The 18,164-nt window shown below is 41.5% G+C and overlaps 2 protein-coding genes across 3 annotated transcripts; one reads left to right on the top strand and one right to left on the bottom strand.

The window, feature by feature from the left end:
• Positions 1–2,367: 2,367 nt before the first annotated feature.
• On the bottom strand, positions 2,368–12,658 carry TDG (thymine DNA glycosylase). Of its 2 annotated transcripts, none has more exons than XM_033162038.1 (10): positions 12,638–12,658; positions 9,873–10,015; positions 8,178–8,386; positions 7,117–7,186; positions 6,579–6,714; positions 6,411–6,493; positions 6,226–6,320; positions 5,793–5,964; positions 4,219–4,347; positions 2,368–3,193 (listed from the first exon to the last, which is right to left on the bottom strand). In XM_033162038.1, exons 2-10 carry the CDS (start codon positions 9,964–9,966, stop codon positions 3,057–3,059), a joined length of 1,125 nt encoding a protein of 374 aa, XP_033017929.1. In that variant the 5' UTR covers positions 9,967–10,015; positions 12,638–12,658; the 3' UTR covers positions 2,368–3,056. The 2 variants fall into 2 exon arrangements, with proteins under 2 accessions (XP_033017929.1, XP_033017928.1); XM_033162037.1 differs by lacking the exon at positions 12,638–12,658 and adding an exon at positions 12,473–12,561.
• A 694-nt stretch (positions 12,659–13,352) lies between these two features.
• Positions 13,353–16,579, top strand: C10H12orf73 (chromosome 10 C12orf73 homolog). The gene is made up of 3 exons (XM_033163100.1): positions 13,353–13,492; positions 14,766–14,895; positions 15,798–16,579. The coding sequence occupies exons 2-3, from the start codon at positions 14,788–14,790 to the stop codon at positions 15,891–15,893; spliced, it is 204 nt and encodes a 67-aa protein (XP_033018991.1). The 5' UTR covers positions 13,353–13,492; positions 14,766–14,787; the 3' UTR covers positions 15,894–16,579.
• The last annotated feature ends 1,585 nt before the right edge of the window (positions 16,580–18,164 follow it).

The raw sequence follows: 18,164 nt of genomic DNA, 5'->3' as shown, positions 1-18,164 counted from the left end.
GGCTTAATTCTGAGTAAACATGCATAGGACTGTGCTGCAAGTGAATCATTTTATAGGTTGTTGACCAGATAATGAAGAGTTTCCACAGCAACTAACCGATGTGATCAGAACCAGAATATACACCTCAATCTTATTATTTTTTAAAAAACAACAATGTTGTGTTTGTGGATTAAAGCACATGATTTTGGAGGGAGATCACAAACATGCTTATCTCTCAATGAGCAGCAAGTCAAAACACTACGTAAGGTTCAAAGCTGCTAGCAAGCTATGGATCTACTTTAAATTGATCCACCCAACCCATTGTTCTTGATCCAAACACACACAATACATTTTTTAAATAAATCCAGCTATTTGTGGTATACTTAAATAGTGATCTAGACTATGTACACATTATGGAGACACAGTTCTTGCGCATAATTCAAGTATCCGAAGCACCTAATCAGCAGAGGATCAAAACTTCAGTTTGATCCTCTTATTGCTTTTACTTTTAAGCCATCTCTTCCCCACTTGTGACAAAAAGGAGGTGTGGAGAGGAGAGAAGGAAGCAAGATATTAGGCACAGACAGCACAAACACTCCCAACATCAATTTAAGTTTATCCAAAGACAATGAGCACGATCCACTTGCATTGTGGGCTCAAAACTTACAAGCAAAGAATTCCAATAGAGCTAAAACGGAGGCTGTTTTCTCCCTCCTCCACCTGTGCATACAAGGCAGTGCGAAGGAATGTTAAGAGGGGAAAGGGGCAAATCTTCACTTATACCCAACCTTTTGCAAGGCATGGAGAAGGGGCTCAATAGGTCTGTGGAAATGCACAGAGACTTCCTATTTCTCCCAACATGCCATAGCACTGCCTGTATGAGTGCCCATGAGTAGGAGGGGAGGGGAGGACAAGCTTACTGAAATCTTCCATATGCAGGTGCTGTGTCTGCAATGCAATGTCATTGTGCCCCAAACCATTAGGAAATGTTTTGTAGGTGGGCAATTATGTCCATTTTCTAGGGTAGGCTTGTAGCTGCCTGAATGTCACACCGCCACCATCATCGTTATGGCCAGCAAGATGTGGAATGTGATGTTTCCTAAAAATGAAAAATGCTGAATTCTGGTGAAGCTTCTTCAGATCAACCCTCTCTTGCCCCCAGTTCTTTTCCAATGTTTTCCTCCTCCTGTGGCATGTATGTATTTAAAAAGCCTATACAGTGGTACCTTGCTTCTTGAACGGCTTAGTTGTCAAACAAATCGGCTCCTGAATGCCGCAAACCGTGTTCTTGTATGCGAACGTTTTTCGGAAGCCAAACATCTGACGCGGCTTCTGCTTGAGTGCAGGAAGCTCCTACAGCCAATCGGAAGCCACGCCTTGGTTTTCGAATGGTTTCGAGAGTTGAATGGACTCCCGAAACAGATTAAGTCCAAGAACCAAGGTACTACTGTACAGAGCATACATATTTCCTTCTCAAGATGGCTCTCTATTCTGGCCAAAAGTTATCTTGAAACACTAAATCAGGGTTGGGGATCATGTGCCATTCAATATATTGTTGGACTACAAATCCAATCATCCTGGACCATTGGCCATGCTATCTGGGGCTGATGGGATTAGGATTCCAAAAACATCTGGATGACCACATGTTCCCCAGCCCTAAATCCCCACTATATCTTTCCTTTCCAAGAGCTACACTACAAGCCATTCCCCACCAGCAGCTCAACCTTCAGAGGGCAAGCAGAAGGGAACACACAAAATGTGGCGGTTATAGCATTCCCCTCCATCTTCCTGAGATAAGTGGCTATGAGACAAAGGTATTAAACTCTCAGAAACATGTGCACAGTCTCCTCATACCTCTCTTCTTCTTTCTCTCTCTCTCTCACACACACTTTCTCTCACACAATAAGAAATTGTTCACATGTGCATGTTTATCATGGGCCATCTAAGACAATACACTGGAGGCAGGATTTCCATTTCTCACAAGGAAAGCTTTTTAGGGCTGAGCCAAAAGCAGTAAAGGGTGGACTGAACCAAGGCATGTGCTAGGATAATCTTAGTTCAGAACTGAAAGAAGTGCCACAACTTTCAGTTGTTTTTCAAAGATCACTGTGGAAGGCTGTTAAAATGTTGGATTTTAGAATCCCTTATGGGCCAATATTATCCTCAAGATCTGAATCTGAAGTGCTGCTCTTACACTAAGGGGAATCCACTTGCTCTTAGTGACATCAGCAAGCAGTCAAATCTGACCGGCTGCACAGCACTGTAATGTCACCACATCCAGTATATAATCCCTGATTGACTGGGATCACTTGAGGATGAATGAAATGGAGAGAGAAAATGCCAGCTGAAATAGCAGCAGATATTTTTTTTTTTTAAAGCAGGATGAAGGTGCTTGGCCCCCATAAATTAACAGAGGAGAGACCTGGTGATCATTTGGTTCAACCCTTATGCTTTTCAATGGTGGCAGGTCACACATTCAAGTGGCAGTAGTCAAAATGATGTACATACATGCCTGCATGCTACTTTCTGCCATAAAGCAAGACTCCTTCACACCAGAGGCAGGCCTACAACTGAGTGTAACAGATTTGCTGGACAATAACGTGCTATGTCACTTCCAGTAACAATGTTAGATCTACAAGCAGCTTTCCCTCTCCTTAGATGGACTAACACACATATGAAATATCCCAATACATGAAGGGATAGGTTAAAAATGTACGTTCACAAACTACATTACAAAATACAGATTTAAAACAAAACCGAAAAGAAAAAAGGTTTTCACCAATGAGAAGTCAGTTTTCTAAAACTGCAACTATGGTACAATTTAAATACAAAAGTCTCATACAAAATAACAAAGAGAGAGAAAGAAACAGGGAAGCCTCATCTCTTTAAAAACATGTTCTTTTAAGTGACCTGATTCATAAGTCTAAATCTACAAACACAAATGGTTATCATAAGAGAGAACTAAGAGGTAAAATGCTATTTAAAAATGCTTCAGTTGGAGAACTGAGGTAACCATTCTTGACATTTGCATTTTAAAAAACTCCTGCAGAAGTTACGCTTGGCTTAAAAGGCAGCCTTTAAGCATTGCTTCCTTCTTCCTCTTGTGGTCTAGAATTCCTGAAATCTGGAATCTGATCTGTGAAAGATTGTGTCATCCACTGACCATTGGGGACATCTCCAAAGGAAGATTCACTGCTGTACTCTGCATTGGTTGCTGCAGGAAAACAAACCAAAATGACTTAATCGTTTAGTTGGTGCTCTGGCTGAAGGAAGAAAAGGCATTTCCCCAAATGTTCTGGTTACAGATTTTGCCCACCAGGGGGCATCCATTCATCTGTTTGACTGTAGCTGTTTGGTGGCTGAGGGTAGCCACCTCTTGGAAACTCTAACCCAGGCATGTCCAAAGTCTGTTCCGGGGGCCTAATCCAGCCCCCGTGTCAGTATATGTCCTGGGGTAAAATCCTAAGAAAAGCTCAACAACTTGGGGGTAAAATTGTAAAAAAAAAAAAAGTTCAACAACTTCAATCCTAAAAAAAGCTCAGCAACTTTGGTCGGCCCTCACGCATGTTCACTTCATCTGGCCCTCTTTGGAAAAAAATTGGGCACCCCTGTGAGTCTAACCCATTTCCCACCATAAAAGTTTCAGCTACAAAAGCCAGCCAGCTGCTATCCATTTAAAAAAAGAAGTTAAACATGTACAACTTAAAGCAACTAACTTACTCAATCCATTTCACTAAGAAAACAATTTTTTAAAAAACTAAAGATGGCCATATTTTAGCCAATTCTCCTATAAGAAAGTAAGTGTGCTTCAAGAATTCTTGGAGGAAGGCATAGAATTCTTGAAGCACACAAACTTTCTTATTGGAGAATTGGCTAAAATATGGCCATCTTTAAAAAGAAATATTATTATTATCATTACCTATCTTACAAGTGATAAATTGAGAGAGTGAAAGACAGAGAAAATATATGGCAACTGAAAAGATGGAATTTTGCTTCCACAGATTTATACATGCTTCTCTATGTCTGATTTTAAAAATAGATATAAAAAGTTACATGTGACTGCAGAATGTGACTTCTACTTTATACCACCTTAATAGTTTATACTTTTGCATTGAGTTCCAAATGCAGTGTTGCACTTGTCTAAAACAAAAGAAATTAATAGAACCAATCCTAATTATCTTCTGCATCAGGGAACATGGATTAAAATGAAGAGAAAACAAAATATTCCCTATACTCTACCTGTTCCATTTGAAGGGAAGTTACATGGTTCACCATCCTCGGCTGTTTTCTCACCATAAACACCCCCGTAAGCTGCTTCATAACCTGGATCATATTTTTCTTCTTTGACAGCCATTTTCTTAGCATCCTCTGAAGAAACACACACACACACACACACACATTGAAAGCTTAAATCAAATCTCTAACCAGACATGAACAAGTGGATATATGAGAAACAAAAATGGAATATAATACAGTATATGATCACAGTGGAGAGACCTTAATATGGACATGCATGGAAAGAAATAGTATGATACAATATGGAGTAATGTTGGTGTGAATCAATAAAAAGAAGAAATATGGTTAACACTTATAAATAATTACAGTATTTAGGGGAACTATCTTGGACTTTCCATGAAATAAACGAAATGATGACTATGAGACACTGTAACTTAGAGGAAATATTGTTTAACAGACAGTGAAGTAGATAGTAGTTCATATTGACCAATGGTTTTAAATAATTTTATATTATTTTTGTACATGACCAGTACAGTGGAACCTTGGTTGTCGAACAGCTTAGTCGACGAACAAATCGGCTCCTGAGTGCCAAAAACCCAGAAGCTGAACGTCTGATGCGGCTGTTGGTTATTGTTTCTGTGATGCCTGCACCAATCGGAAGCTGTGCCTTGGTTTTCGAACTTAATTTGTTCAGGAGGTCCATTCTTAACCCGAAACAGTTCTTAACCTGAGGCACCTGAAGGAGCGTCTCCACCCCCATCGTTCTGCCCAGACACTGAGGTCCCGTGCCAAGGGCCTTCTGGCGGTTCCCTTGCTGCGAGAAGCCAAGTTACAGGGAACCAGGCAGAGGGCCTTCTCAGTAGTGGCACCCGCCCTGTGGAACACCCTCCCACCAGATGTCAAAGAGAAAAACAACTACCAGACTTTTAGGAGACATCTGAAAGCAGCCCTGTTTAGGGAAGCTTTTAATGTTTAATAGATTATTGTATTTTAACATTCTGTTGGAAGCCGCCCAGAGTGGCTGGGGAAACTCAGCCAGATGGGTGGGGTATAAATAATAATGATGATATTATTATTATTATTATTATTATTATTATTATTATTATTATTATTATTTCACTAATGGGGCGAAAGGCGCGCGATTTCCGAACTCATCCTGGGGCAAAGTTCTCAACCCAAGGTACTACTTCCGGTTTAGCGGAGTTTGTAACCCGAAGTGTTTGCAACGTGAAGCGTTTGTAACCCGAGTTACCACTGTATGATTATATAATATCCAGTCTAAAATAGAATTTTAAGGAATTATAATAATAATAATAATAATAATAATAATAATAATAAAAAGTTACAAGACTTCCAAAATGTATTAAAAACTTTCTATTTGCTCTCTCGATAAACTGTTTAAGGAATAGTTTCACAGAAGATATCATGCATAAGTTTATGACACTTTTGTTTAAAATAGGTCACAACTTCAGCCTTCCAGTTACAGCACTGAGCAGCTGCCCCGGCCCACTTTGTTTTTCTTATGTGGATTAGGTCTTTAGAGCAAATCCTGGTTATTCTCGCTTCATATGCTATACCTTGTGCTAGCTGCAAGTCAAATGTGTACTGCACTTCCTGGACCTCTGTATTTGAGGCGACACCCTTCAGCTGATCCCTTAGGTCTTTCAGCTTGATGTAATAATGAACTTTATCTTGTGCACGAGGAAACTGAGCACATCTTGCACTGGATGAGGGCATAACATAACAAAGCTGTAAAAAGGAAAAAAAATATCAAAACAGAAGGCAATGTTAAATCAGAAGCCTCCAAACTGGTAGAGCATTTTTTAAAAACACTAACTTTGTTTCAAAAACTTCCATAATCTCACTCACAGGTAGGGAAATCTTAAATTCTAAGATAATAGTTTTGAATAGGAGTGGTTTTTTTCTTCATCCATGCAAGTTTATATCAATTCATTCTTCCACAAATGGTAAGATTCTGTGTTTTTATTCATAACCATGACAGGAACTTACTGTTTCTGTGTCTGGAACCTTATGTGGCTGGAGTCCAAATTCCAACTTTTTAACTTTTACTCCAAAAACCTCTTTGCTGAAAATGTCATAAATGCCTACAGTCAAATTAAATATAAATTGACTGTTAGTCACAATACAATACCAGTGAAATCAATATACAGAAATCTTGTATATAAAAGGCTCACATTTTCCATTAAAAACTGCTATTTTAGGTTGATACTTCTGCAATTTTTGCACCAGAATCCGTCCTCCTTCCCGAAACTCTTTGCTAAAAAGTGGGAGGAAAATATTCAGTTATATAACCGGTCTGGAAATACCAATGATCTATTTACAGAATTCCAACTTGACCCTACCTGGAAAGGTCCTTGCTCCCTGGTGTTGTCCTTTCCACCATGTTTGTAAACCCAATACCATATTTATGTGGCAAAGTGTGGTCATCCATATGATTCAACTGTTCTTCACTTAACCCAGACAAAAAGAGACACTTCCCTGTGGAGGCGGAAAATATATGATTCTTATAGTTTGTGTTACAATGCAATCAAGTTCTTATCACTGCTCAGGCAACCAGTATTTGAACACCATGTCGTTTTTGGCTCTCTTATTGTGTGCTTCCCACACAATTTGCCTCTCATGTTCTTGGAAGGAAGTGAGATAACTGATATCTTCTCCTGTAGTATGTCACTACTTGGCATTTCCCTTTTAGCATTAATGCTGAATATGCACTATTTTACATGCTCACCATTTCACCCATGCAGCCATTCACTACACTTCTTCTAGCAAAAGCCAAATCTTGCCCACAATCTCATTTCTCTAGCCCCACTACAATCGGAAAATGCAGAATTAAACCTGCATTCTTAAAAGTTTCAAGAGATCATAGAAGGAGGAACTTACAGAAGTGGTTTCCAGGTCCTGGGTAATGATGGCCTTTGTAGGCTGCCATTAAACCTGGATTTATACCAATCTAGAAAACAAAAGAACAATTAAATCTTCTAATCTGTTCCTTGGAATAAATCAAAGTGCTTTGGATACTTTTTATGCCCTGAATGGTTTAGAACTGGGTCATCTACACGGCTGCCTTTTCCTGGATGAGCCTGCCCACCTATTTACATTATGCTCCTATGTGTTTGGTTCTATAACATGGTTTTAATGCATTGGTTTTAAATGTCTCTATTTTCTTTTAATATCTTTTAATGATATTTTTAAGAAAGGATTGTTGCTGTTTTCTATTTCTGTTTTGGCTGTTTTCGTATTTTTGGCAACTGACATTTTAAAATTGTTAAGTTGTGATTTTTTCCCTGCTTTTTAAAGCTTTTTTTTTTTTTTTGGAGGAATGACAAGATACAAATAATAAAGAAAGACCTGTTTACCACTATAAATTGCTGCAGCAAAGCAGGGTATGGAACTAAAATGTGAAATATCTCAGAGACGACTTTCACGTTCCAGAAAATATGAAGTTAATCACTTATCTCATCAGATCTGTTGTAAATACTTGAAATGTTTATGACAATGGGAAACCACTGTGCTAAAACAGAAGAAAATACTATAAAACAGCTAAGGAAAAAGCAAAAGTGGAAATAGACCTCAATTATTTGTTGGGAATGAGGAAATATCAGAAAGTGATCACTTTTTGTTCCCAGCCAATCTAGTAAAATGATTACTTGAAACAACAAATGATCCTCTTCTTATCATTTAAAAAGAAAGGGGGGGGGATGATAAATTATCCTCATAGAGAAATTCCCAGGGAGAAACATTAAACCGTAGAGCCAAAAGGTCATGCAAGAGGAGGTTTGTAACATTTCTATACAGAGCCCAAATCTATACAAGGGGAAAACAGAATGCTATTGTTGCAACAGATTAACACAGACATCCCTTTGGGATTTACTACAAAGTTGCTAACTGAACTGCCTGCAAAACAGTTATCTACATATATAACTTTCTTACAATTGACTTACAATTACAATATCCAAATTGAAGGTCAGTATATCTGGAAGAGTTTTGGTTAACAATTCAGCTTCAGATACGCCATTAAAACGATCTACTTTCCTTTTGACTTTAAAAGTATCTGTGATTTTTTCTTGTTTGGCTTTTGATTTGGCAACTTTAGCAGCAGGTTTCTTGGGTTCAGAAGTTTTGTTTTTTCTCTTTCTTCCTTTAACAGTTGCTGTACAAAAGGAAATAACTTTTTATTATGGCTTTGGAGATGGCAAAATACTACTATTTAATCAGAGATGATGTGAAATGTTACATTTAAAAAACCAATTTCTAACTTATAAAATATCTATCAGCTAAACATGCCATCTAACAAATATGCTCAACAAAAGATGGAAGAACTTCACATCTTTCTAACTTATCCATCCTGTTAGGTAAAGGTAAAGGTAAAGGGACCCCTGACCATCAGGTCCAGTCATGTCCGACTCTGGGGTTGCGGCGCTCATCTCGCTCTATAGGCCGAGGGATCCGGCGTTTGTCCATAGACAGCTTCCGGGTCATGTGGCCAGCATGACAAAGCTGCTTCTGGCGAACCAGGGCAGCGCATGGAAACACTGTTTACCTTCCTGCTGGAGCGGTTCCTATTTATCTACTTGCACTTTGACATGCTTTCGAACTGCTAGGTGGGCAGGAGCTAGGACCGAGCAATGGGAGCTCACCCCGTGGCAGGGATTCGAACTGCCGACCTTCTGATCAGCGAGCCCTAGGCTCAGTGGTTTAACCCACAGCGCCACCTCTGCCATGAAAAGAGCATCAGATCGCTCTTGCTGTTAATATTTATCTTTGGATAGATAAATATTACTATATACCTGCTGGTACATGAAAGAGGTTTTTAAAAACGCCTTGCAAATGAACTCTGAGCATCAAAACTGACCCCCAGTGCCCATTTCTGGAGAAAGTACACAATAAAAAATTACTTGAGAAATCTTAAAGTTATCCAAGTTAAGTTCTAGAGGCTGCTTTTACAAATGAACTCAATTTGCTATATAAATCACAAGGCTGCAGTGAAAGTTTGATTGCATCAAAACTTTATTTTGTGCATTATCTTAAGAAATATCTTAGTAACTACATAGTAAGCAATCATATAGTTATGCTGCAAACTAAGAAGTTGCATAATTAAATGTTATCCAGAAATGTGTAACAATATCCAAGAATTGTAAGGGGACTGGTGATCTACTATTTTAAATATTGATGTAGAATAATCAAGTGAGACTAAATTTGTAATCTTTAATATGCTGGGATCATTTTCTGAACTACAAAACTGAATAAAAAGGGTTGCATTGACAATCTGAGATCAATGTAATGCTTGTATAAATACCATGATATGGACAGGTTATGCAACTTGTTCCCGTAACTTTGACATTTGCCATTTACTGTATACAACAGAAATGCAAGTCAAGTATGTTCATGTAAACTGCTGCTTCATCAGTTATTAGAAAAAAAAAATGTGCAAGCTCAAGCTAGAAGTGTCCACTCTTTCCTCTTACTACATTATTTTAAAACTGTAAAGAAAAAGGCACATTTTCACAATAAGCATGGGTTCAGGTCAGCAATACCACCACTCTGAAGAATGAAGCTATCCAACTGTTTTCAGATATTCTAAAAGAAATATGTTCCTGCATATTTGCTTAAACACTTAAAGGAAAAAATTGAGACACCTTGAACAGGTTCTGGAACAAAGTCTGATTCCAAAGGCCCCTGAAGAGCTTCCTCTTCATTCATCATCTCCATGTTTGGAACTCCAGTCATCATTTGATGGAATGGAAAAGGATAAAATGCTGGTTGAAGGGCAGTATAATGTCTTTAAAAAATAATTTTAAAAGGTTAAAATTACTACCATTTCAAATTATAAATTCAGAACAAAATTTCAAGTAGTATTTGACATGCATTTTCAAGTCTAGTCTGGTGGATTTCTTCCATATTTGCCAACACTAGCACACAATTCTCATCTTATATATTATATACTTCTGCTCCCACAGGATCACAGCCAAGGTCAATAATAAGGGTACTTCCAGACAGGTGCTTGGTGTGGAATGGGTGCTCCTTAGGCATGCACATCTTTTGCAGTGTTCCCAAGACATTGTTTGTGTAAAAATACCATTCTATACTTCCCCATTTAATTCAGACTTACCCTTTCCAAGAAAAATCCAATTAATTTAAAAAAATGTTGCCAACAGCCCATTTGTGAGATCTATTCTATTAACCTCCGTTCTGGAAATACCCCAAGTTACCCATGAATAGTTGTGCTTGCTTTTTGTTTATTAAATGTATGATCAGAGTGGTAATAGGGTTGATTCTCAAAGTCTAATTTTAACACAAACAGATGATTTGGAGAGTTATGTTTCCTGTTTGCATGATTTGGGAAAGCACAAAATACTGTCAATTGCTAATCAGGTCAATGAGTCCCAACACAACATAGAGTGGCTCACGCTAACCTTGGTCAAACACTGGAAAGCCCTACAAGCAGAGTAAAATAAGTTACAACACACACTGAAAGGCACCACTTCTTGACAGCAATTCACTGAAGGAATGACTGTAGAGCAGAGGTACGGCATTTTCCTTGCATGCACAAAGTCCCAGGGCTCAGTCCCCAGCGCCTCCAGATTTGGTTGGGGAAGTCCCAACCAAAGAAAGCTGCTGCCAGCCAAAACAGACCATCAGATGGATCAATGGAGTAACACAGCTGACTCAGAGTAACACAGCTTCCCATGAGACTTCCTATGCTGCGAATAATAATAAAAAGGTACCAATATGCTCATGCAAACTACTGCTGGGAAAACTTGCTGTCATGGGTCAGATACAGTCATACCTCGGGTTACGAACACTGTGGGTTGCGCGTTTTTGGGTTGTGGACAGCGCCAAACCCGGAAGTACCGGAACGGGTTACTTCCAGGTTTCAGCGCTTGCGCATGCGCAGAAGCACAAAATGATGTCACGTGAGTGCACAGACACGGCGCTTCAGGCTATTAATGCTGCAGGTTGCGAACGTGCCTCCTGCATGGATCATGTTTGCAACCCGAGGTATGACTGTACTAGTTCCTATCCACAGTTGAGTTCATAGACATGCCCCATATGCAGTTTATTTTAAGATAATGTGAACTGGACCATTGCTGTTGTACTATAAAAAGGAGGAACAACTAGCATCCTCAGCTCTACCCTCATTAAGGCAAGTTAGTTTCCACCTTAAGTGTAATTGAAAGCGGGCAAGGAAAAACCATCCTTGCACCACTCTTTACAAGTTCACCTAGACTAACTAGCGTAAAGAAGCAACTCATCCACATTATTTGATCCTGAATACACACCCGTAGAAAGGATACTTGCTTTCCAAGGTAAAAGGAACAGTTCTGAATAGACATTTCGTGGAGGCCTAGTTCCTCATGAACTGCTGCAAGTCGGTAAGCCTGTTTCTGGATTGTACCATTTCACACTGCAGGTGGAAGCTCACTTCACTATGCACTCTTCAATTACACCAGTCCCATGCCCTTACTTGTAGAAAAATTACAGACACCAGAGGCTTCAAGCCTCTTTCTGACACGCCAGTTTTCTTTGTATGGGCACCTTTTGATAATCTGAATCATGCCAAGCCCACCCGCCCACCCACCCAGTCTGGTAGCGGCTTTGTATGTATGTGTACATGTATATGCACAAAACATGCCTCTCTCGTATCAGTCTCTGCCTTCCCACAGTTTGCCTTCATTCCTCCATTGTCTCCAGAGACAGATGGACACCAATCAATATGTAGGCCTATATATGTGTGTTTGTAAAAATTTATAACCCACCCTATAATCAAAGGATCTCAGGGCATGGTGCACGAGAACCATTTTTAAAAATTGCAACCAACAACAATAAAACACACATACAGCAGAGTCATGACAGTAAAATGTGTACAGTGAGCAGACCTAACCAATATTACACATGTGCTAGTAAGTATATATAACTGTGTTTTTGTGTGTGTGATGCAGCCCTCCATCCTGTGTGCATCTACCTATGTATCAATAATATAAACAAGCATTATAAATAACATAACAGAGGCGACCCAGAGTCTCGCTCACTCCCCACTCCATCTTCCCATTCCGGGCTCAGGCCTTGGCCTGCCTGTGGCAAGAGACCCTGGCCTGGAAGCCTTTTGTACTCGGCCGGCGCAGCCTCCTCCATGGCAGGAGGGGAGGCGACCATGGCTCCCTCCGCCCCCAGAGGGACTTGGAAGCCCCCCTGCCCACCCCCCAGCCCGGCCTCGGTCTCCTTCCGCCCCATCTACCTGGGGCCGGGCTCCTCGGCTTCCATTCCCGAACGCTGGCGTCTCCCCGACGCCCACCTCCCCAGCTAGAACTCGAGGCCTAGTCAGCGCCAGCCAAGCCCAACCTCCAAAACCCCGCGACCCCCGTCAAGGCCCCTCCCCCCTCCCCCCGCTCGCGCGCTGTACCTTCTGCCGTCGACTCTCTCTGGTTCCGCGGCGCCGGCGTGGGCTGGCTGGCCGATAGAGACAGGAATAATATAGACTGACACGCGGCGCGGCCTACCGTAGAAATCCGGGATGGAGAAATCTGGGGCTACGATTTCAGCGACAAAGGAAGCTTGCCTTTCCGCCGTTGGCCGACGTGGCTCAGCGTTGCCTGGTCTGAAGGATAGTAGCGCTCCGGGACCGTGGGTGTCAAGCTGGGTTCTCTCTCGCAGCCCTGCCTGGGTGCGCCGGAGGGATGTGGGGCCAAATGTGGAACCCTTATGCAGGCGGAGCTGATGCACTGAGCTACGGAAATATTTGACTTTATTACTTCATTGCATATATTTATTTTATTTTATTTTATTTTATTTTATTTTATTTTATTAGTTCATCATAGACAAAGCAAAAATAAGAATGGCTTAGTTCATTAGCCTTATTATTGCACTTCCGGTCTAAAAGCGAACGGCTCTCCTCCTTTATCTCTCGATGCGGAATATTTAGGGCTTTCCCCCCATATATACGTTACACTTTAGAGCAGGCGTGGAGCACCTAGAGCGAAAATTACAGCCATGGGCATCGTTCAAATCTTCCCTTGAATGAAAAGGCTACACGCTATTTCACATTTCTATCTCTAGGGTGCTGTCAAGTTCCAGGAGAGGGGGATGGAGTGATGGGACGTAACAGCTTGTTGTACACGTGACTTCTTGGCCTGCGCGTTGCTCTTGCCTTCCGGGTCCTCTATTGGCTCCTGGTCCGGCCAAAGAGAACCTTCTTTCGGCTCGTCCTTCGTGAGATCAACCTCCGCCACCGACGCGCCAGCGATCAGGGCTGATGCAGGTAAGCGGGAACCTCAGGGCGGTGCTAGCAACCAGAGAGCTTCATGGAAGAAAAGCCCCCCCCATCCCCCTTTCCGTGGGGAAGACCCTGCCTTGCCTTTTGGCGTTGTGGAAGGACAAGCGTGTCCGTTGGGCAAGATGCGTGTTTGTCACATGGCGGATTTGCTTGGCTTCTTGGGTCTGGGAGAACCGTTTAAGAGACCCGCAGGCAACCCACTTCTCCCACCGTAGAGACTGTCGTTCTTGAGCCTTTGCTGGATCCTTTGCAACTGTTACTTGAGGTGGCCTGTGTCACAGAGTGCTTTCTTTTCTTTCTTTTTGATAATTTTTTGTTTTGTTTTCAATTAGATTCCAAGAATAGCCTCATTATAACAATACCAATTTACAATACAATCATTCGCAGAGTGCTTTCCATCAGCTTTGGCTGGTGGCCCTTATCTGGAGAGGGAAAGCCCAACCACTCTCTATGCTCTGGTAACCTCAAGGTTAGATTACTGAAATAAAGACTCTGCCATCTAGGGTATGTTTCATTAATCCAAACGGATTGTACCTAAGGTACATATCATAAGGTTACCAGATTTTTTTCAATGAATCCGGTGACACTTTTCAATATCAATGGGTTTTGTATGGGGACTGATTTGTAAATCCGGGGACGTCTGGTAACCTTAATGTATCACCGTGGCCAGATCTGACATCTCCAGGAATGGGCACAGCTAGCACACAAATTTATGCCGTGACAAACTAATGTGTTCTTTGCTTTCAGAAATTTTCCTGGATTGGAGCCCACTGCATGCCAACGATTTCTTAATGCGCATGGGACTGAAATTGCAGTCCCATGCACATCTACTTATAAGTTCTACTGTGTGCAATGAGACATACTTCCAAGTAATTGTGCATGGGAGTGCAGCCTAAAACTGTTTTTCCATTTCTGTGTTGGGGATTTGCTGTGTGGCTTTGAGCAAGAAAAAGCACAGGAAGGATGATAGTAAAAATGCTTTTCAAGCATAAGATGTCACTTTTTCAGGAATGAGGGTTGTATGCAAGTCATACTAGTGTAGTAGATCCATTGTAATCAACAAGCTTAAGTTAGTCAGGTCTATGGATTGATTTATTTTGAGCATTATTAGTTGGATACAGCCAGCGATAGGCACTGCCAGAACGTCCAGCACCTGTGTTTCTATCCTGGTCTTCATCCTTTTCCTTTTTATGTCATCAGTTCATGCCATTTCTTCACTAGTCAGTGTCTTTGTCTTCCTCTTTTACTTGTATTCCAGTTGCTGCTAGTAGCTCTTGGCTATGCCTGCAGGAGTAGCTTGGCCTCGCTACCTGAAAATGTTCAGTGCAAGTATGTTGGCCATGTTTGCTGGTGCAGAAGTTGTCCATCGATATTACAGGCCTGATCTTGTAAGTGGCTTCTCCCCTCCCCCCACCATTTATGTATGGGTTTGTTTGAAATAGTTCCACCTTTCAACTTCAGAAGGACCCCCCAGGACAGCTTACATAAAACACAGTAACACTGGTCAACACAGCTCTGAGAGGCAATATATCTCTCCCAAGACTGTAGGTTGTTTTTTTTTTTTTTAAACTGTCCATCCCACGAGACAGGAGGCAGCTTCAGTAGCCTAGGTCTTAGATGAGCTGCTGAGCAATACCGTTTCTCCTAAAATAAGACATAGCCATAAAATAAGCCATAGCAGGATTTCTATGCATTTGCGAAATATAAGCCGTTCCCCGAAAATAAGCCATACCCCGAAAATAAGCCATAGTGATGCAGCACCTCCCATTAAAACAGCCTGGAGAGGCGTGGCTATGCAGCGTACCGATGTGATGCGGTTAAAATAAGACATCCCCTGAAAATAAGCCATAGTGTGTTTTCTTGAGGGAAAAAAAATATAAGACGGTGTCTTATTTTAGGAGAAACACGTTAGTTGGATCTTCTGTTGCCTGGATGGCTGTGAACACCTTGCTCTTTTCCCCAAGCCTGCAGATCTGTGTCCAAAGGCAGTTCAAAATATTCCTTTATTGTTTTAGCCTTTTATCCTAATGTGCATTTTGAAATGCAGCGTGGGGGATTTTTGGCCCTTCAGATGTTGCTGAACCCATTATCCCTGCCCATTGGCTGTGCTTGCTGGGGCTAATGGGAGTTGTAGTTCAGCAATACCCAGAAGCCCACACCTTGGTTAGAGCTAGCACCTTATCATGGTTCATCTACCTAGAAGTTTCAACTAAGTGTGCAAAGCTATAAATTTAAAAACTGAACTTGTGGTTCTTGATATCAGTATGACTTGCCTTTTTTCTTTTTTTAGACAATACCGGAAATTCCTCCCAAGCCTGGAGAACTCAGAACAGAACTATTGGGGCTCAAAGAAAGAAATCGGGAAGTTCAGCCTCCACAACAGTGATGATGCAAGGATTATGTTCCTCCATGAACTGCTCTGTAGTATTTATAACTGAACCTGTGCAATTTCAGTTTTCTGGCAACATGGGCTATACAAGTCATCTAGTGTATGCCCATTTTCTGGAGTCAAAATGTTTTTCCTCCCATGCAATACAAGGCAGTCTTTTACTTAGCTGTCTGGTTTGCCTCAATATGTATCTGTAGCATTGCTCTCTACATATGGCACAATATGCCAGTACTATTTCCCCCCTTTTCCTTAAAACGGTTTCTGTAGGTTTTTGATGAGGTGTTAAGCTTTTCTACCCTTCTGTTGAAAAAGGTCTGCAGAGTGACTTCCAGAGATCAATGAGTCAGGTTGTCAGCCCAAGGGCAGGGACTAAGATGTGAAACAAGAGCAAAAGGTATCTCATAGAATAGGAACACTGAGCATCATCAATCCCCTACAATGCAGAAATAAGCAGCTGACCGTAAGTGGCTGTAATGGAGGTGGATTTGCAGGTTGGGGCCTCATAGGTTCTAGCATGGCAGCCTGTGTAGTAAGAGGCAGCAAAATGACACCCACTAAAGAACAGCTAGTTCCAGTGGTGGGAGGGTAGCCCAGTTGATGAAAACAACAGGGATTGGAGATGGATGGTTGCCTCCTTGGGTTTTCACTCCCTAAAAGTGGTGGTGCAATAAAATCACGTTTCATAAATCTGTGTGAAGTGTATTTTCTGTAGGTAAGCCTTAGGAAAGGCTTCTTAAAGAAATGGGAGTGCCGGATCACCTCATCTGTCTCCTGAGAAATCTCTATTTGGGACAAGAAGCTACAGTTAGAACTGGATATGGAATAACTGATTGGTTCAAAATTGGGAAAGGAGTACAACAAGGCTGTATATTGTCTCCCTGCTTATTTAACTTATATGCAGAATTCATCATGCGAAAGGCTGGGCTGGATGAATCCCAAATCGGAATTAAGATTGCCGGAAAAAATATCAACAACCTCAGATATGCTGATGATACAACCTTGATGGCAGAAAGTGAGGAGGAATTGAAGAACCTTTTAATGAGGGTGAAAGAGGAAAGCGCAAAATATGGTCTGATGCTCAACATCAAAAAAACTAAGATCATGGCCACTGGTCCCATCACCTCCTGGCAAATAGAAGGGGAAGAAATGGAGGCAGTGAGAGATTTCACTTTCTTGGGTTCCATGATCACTGCAGATGGTGACAGCAGTCACGAAATTAGAAGACGCCTGCTTCTTGGGAGGAAAGCAATGACAAACCTAGACAGCATCTTAAAAAGCAAAGACATCACCTTGCCAACAAAGGTCCGTATAGTTAAAGCTATGGTTTTCCCAGTAGTAATGTACGGAAGTGAGAGCTGGACCATCAAGAAGGCTGATCGCCGAAGAATTGATGCTTTTGAATTATGGTGCTGGAGGAGACTCTTGAGAGTCCCATGGACTGCAAGAAGATCAAACCTATCCATTCTCAAGGAAATCGGCCCTGAGTGCTCACTAGAAGGACAGATCCTGAAGTTGAGGCTCCAGTACTTTGGCCACCTCATGAGAAGAGAAGACTCCCTGGAAAAGACCCTGATGTTGGGAAAGATGGAGGGCACAAGGAGAAGGGGACGACAAAGGATGAGATGGTTGGACAGTATTCTCGAAGCTACTAACATGAGTTTGGCCAAACTGCGGGAGGCAGTGAATGATAGGCGTGCCTGGCGTGCTCTGGTCCATGGGGTCACGAAGAGTCGGACACGACTGAACGACAACAACAATCCTAATGTATCTACCTCAATGAGTTCACTAGTACTTCTTGAGTAGAAATGGTTATGATTGTCCTTTAAATCTATGTTAAGAGCAGCCAGTTTAATATAAGGTGTCTATAGTTAACTGCTGTACCAACTAGACTTTTTTCCTGCAGTGGAAGGTATCACTGCTGCTGTTCAGAATTTACCACCTTATAGATCAGGGGCCAGCAAACTTTTTCAGCAGGGGGCCGGTCCACAGTCTCTCAGACCTTGTGGGGGGTCGGACTATATTTTGAAAAAAAAAATGAACGAATTCCTAAGCCCCACAAATAACTCAGAGATGCATTTTAAATAAAAGCACACATTCTACCATGTAAAAAACACCCTGATTCCCGGGCTGCATTTAGAAGGTGATTGGGCCACATCCGGCTCCTGGGCCTTAGTTTAGGGACCACTGTTATAGATTGACATATATGTTCTATATATATAGGAAGACCTTGTGGATGAGTTCAGAATTGACAATTGATACAAAGCTCAA

Source organism: Lacerta agilis, chromosome 10 (genome assembly GCF_009819535.1).
Source record: "Lacerta agilis isolate rLacAgi1 chromosome 10, rLacAgi1.pri, whole genome shotgun sequence".
Lineage (NCBI taxonomy): Eukaryota > Metazoa > Chordata > Lepidosauria > Squamata > Lacertidae > Lacerta > Lacerta agilis.
This window is presented reverse-complemented; position numbering and strand designations above follow the sequence as displayed.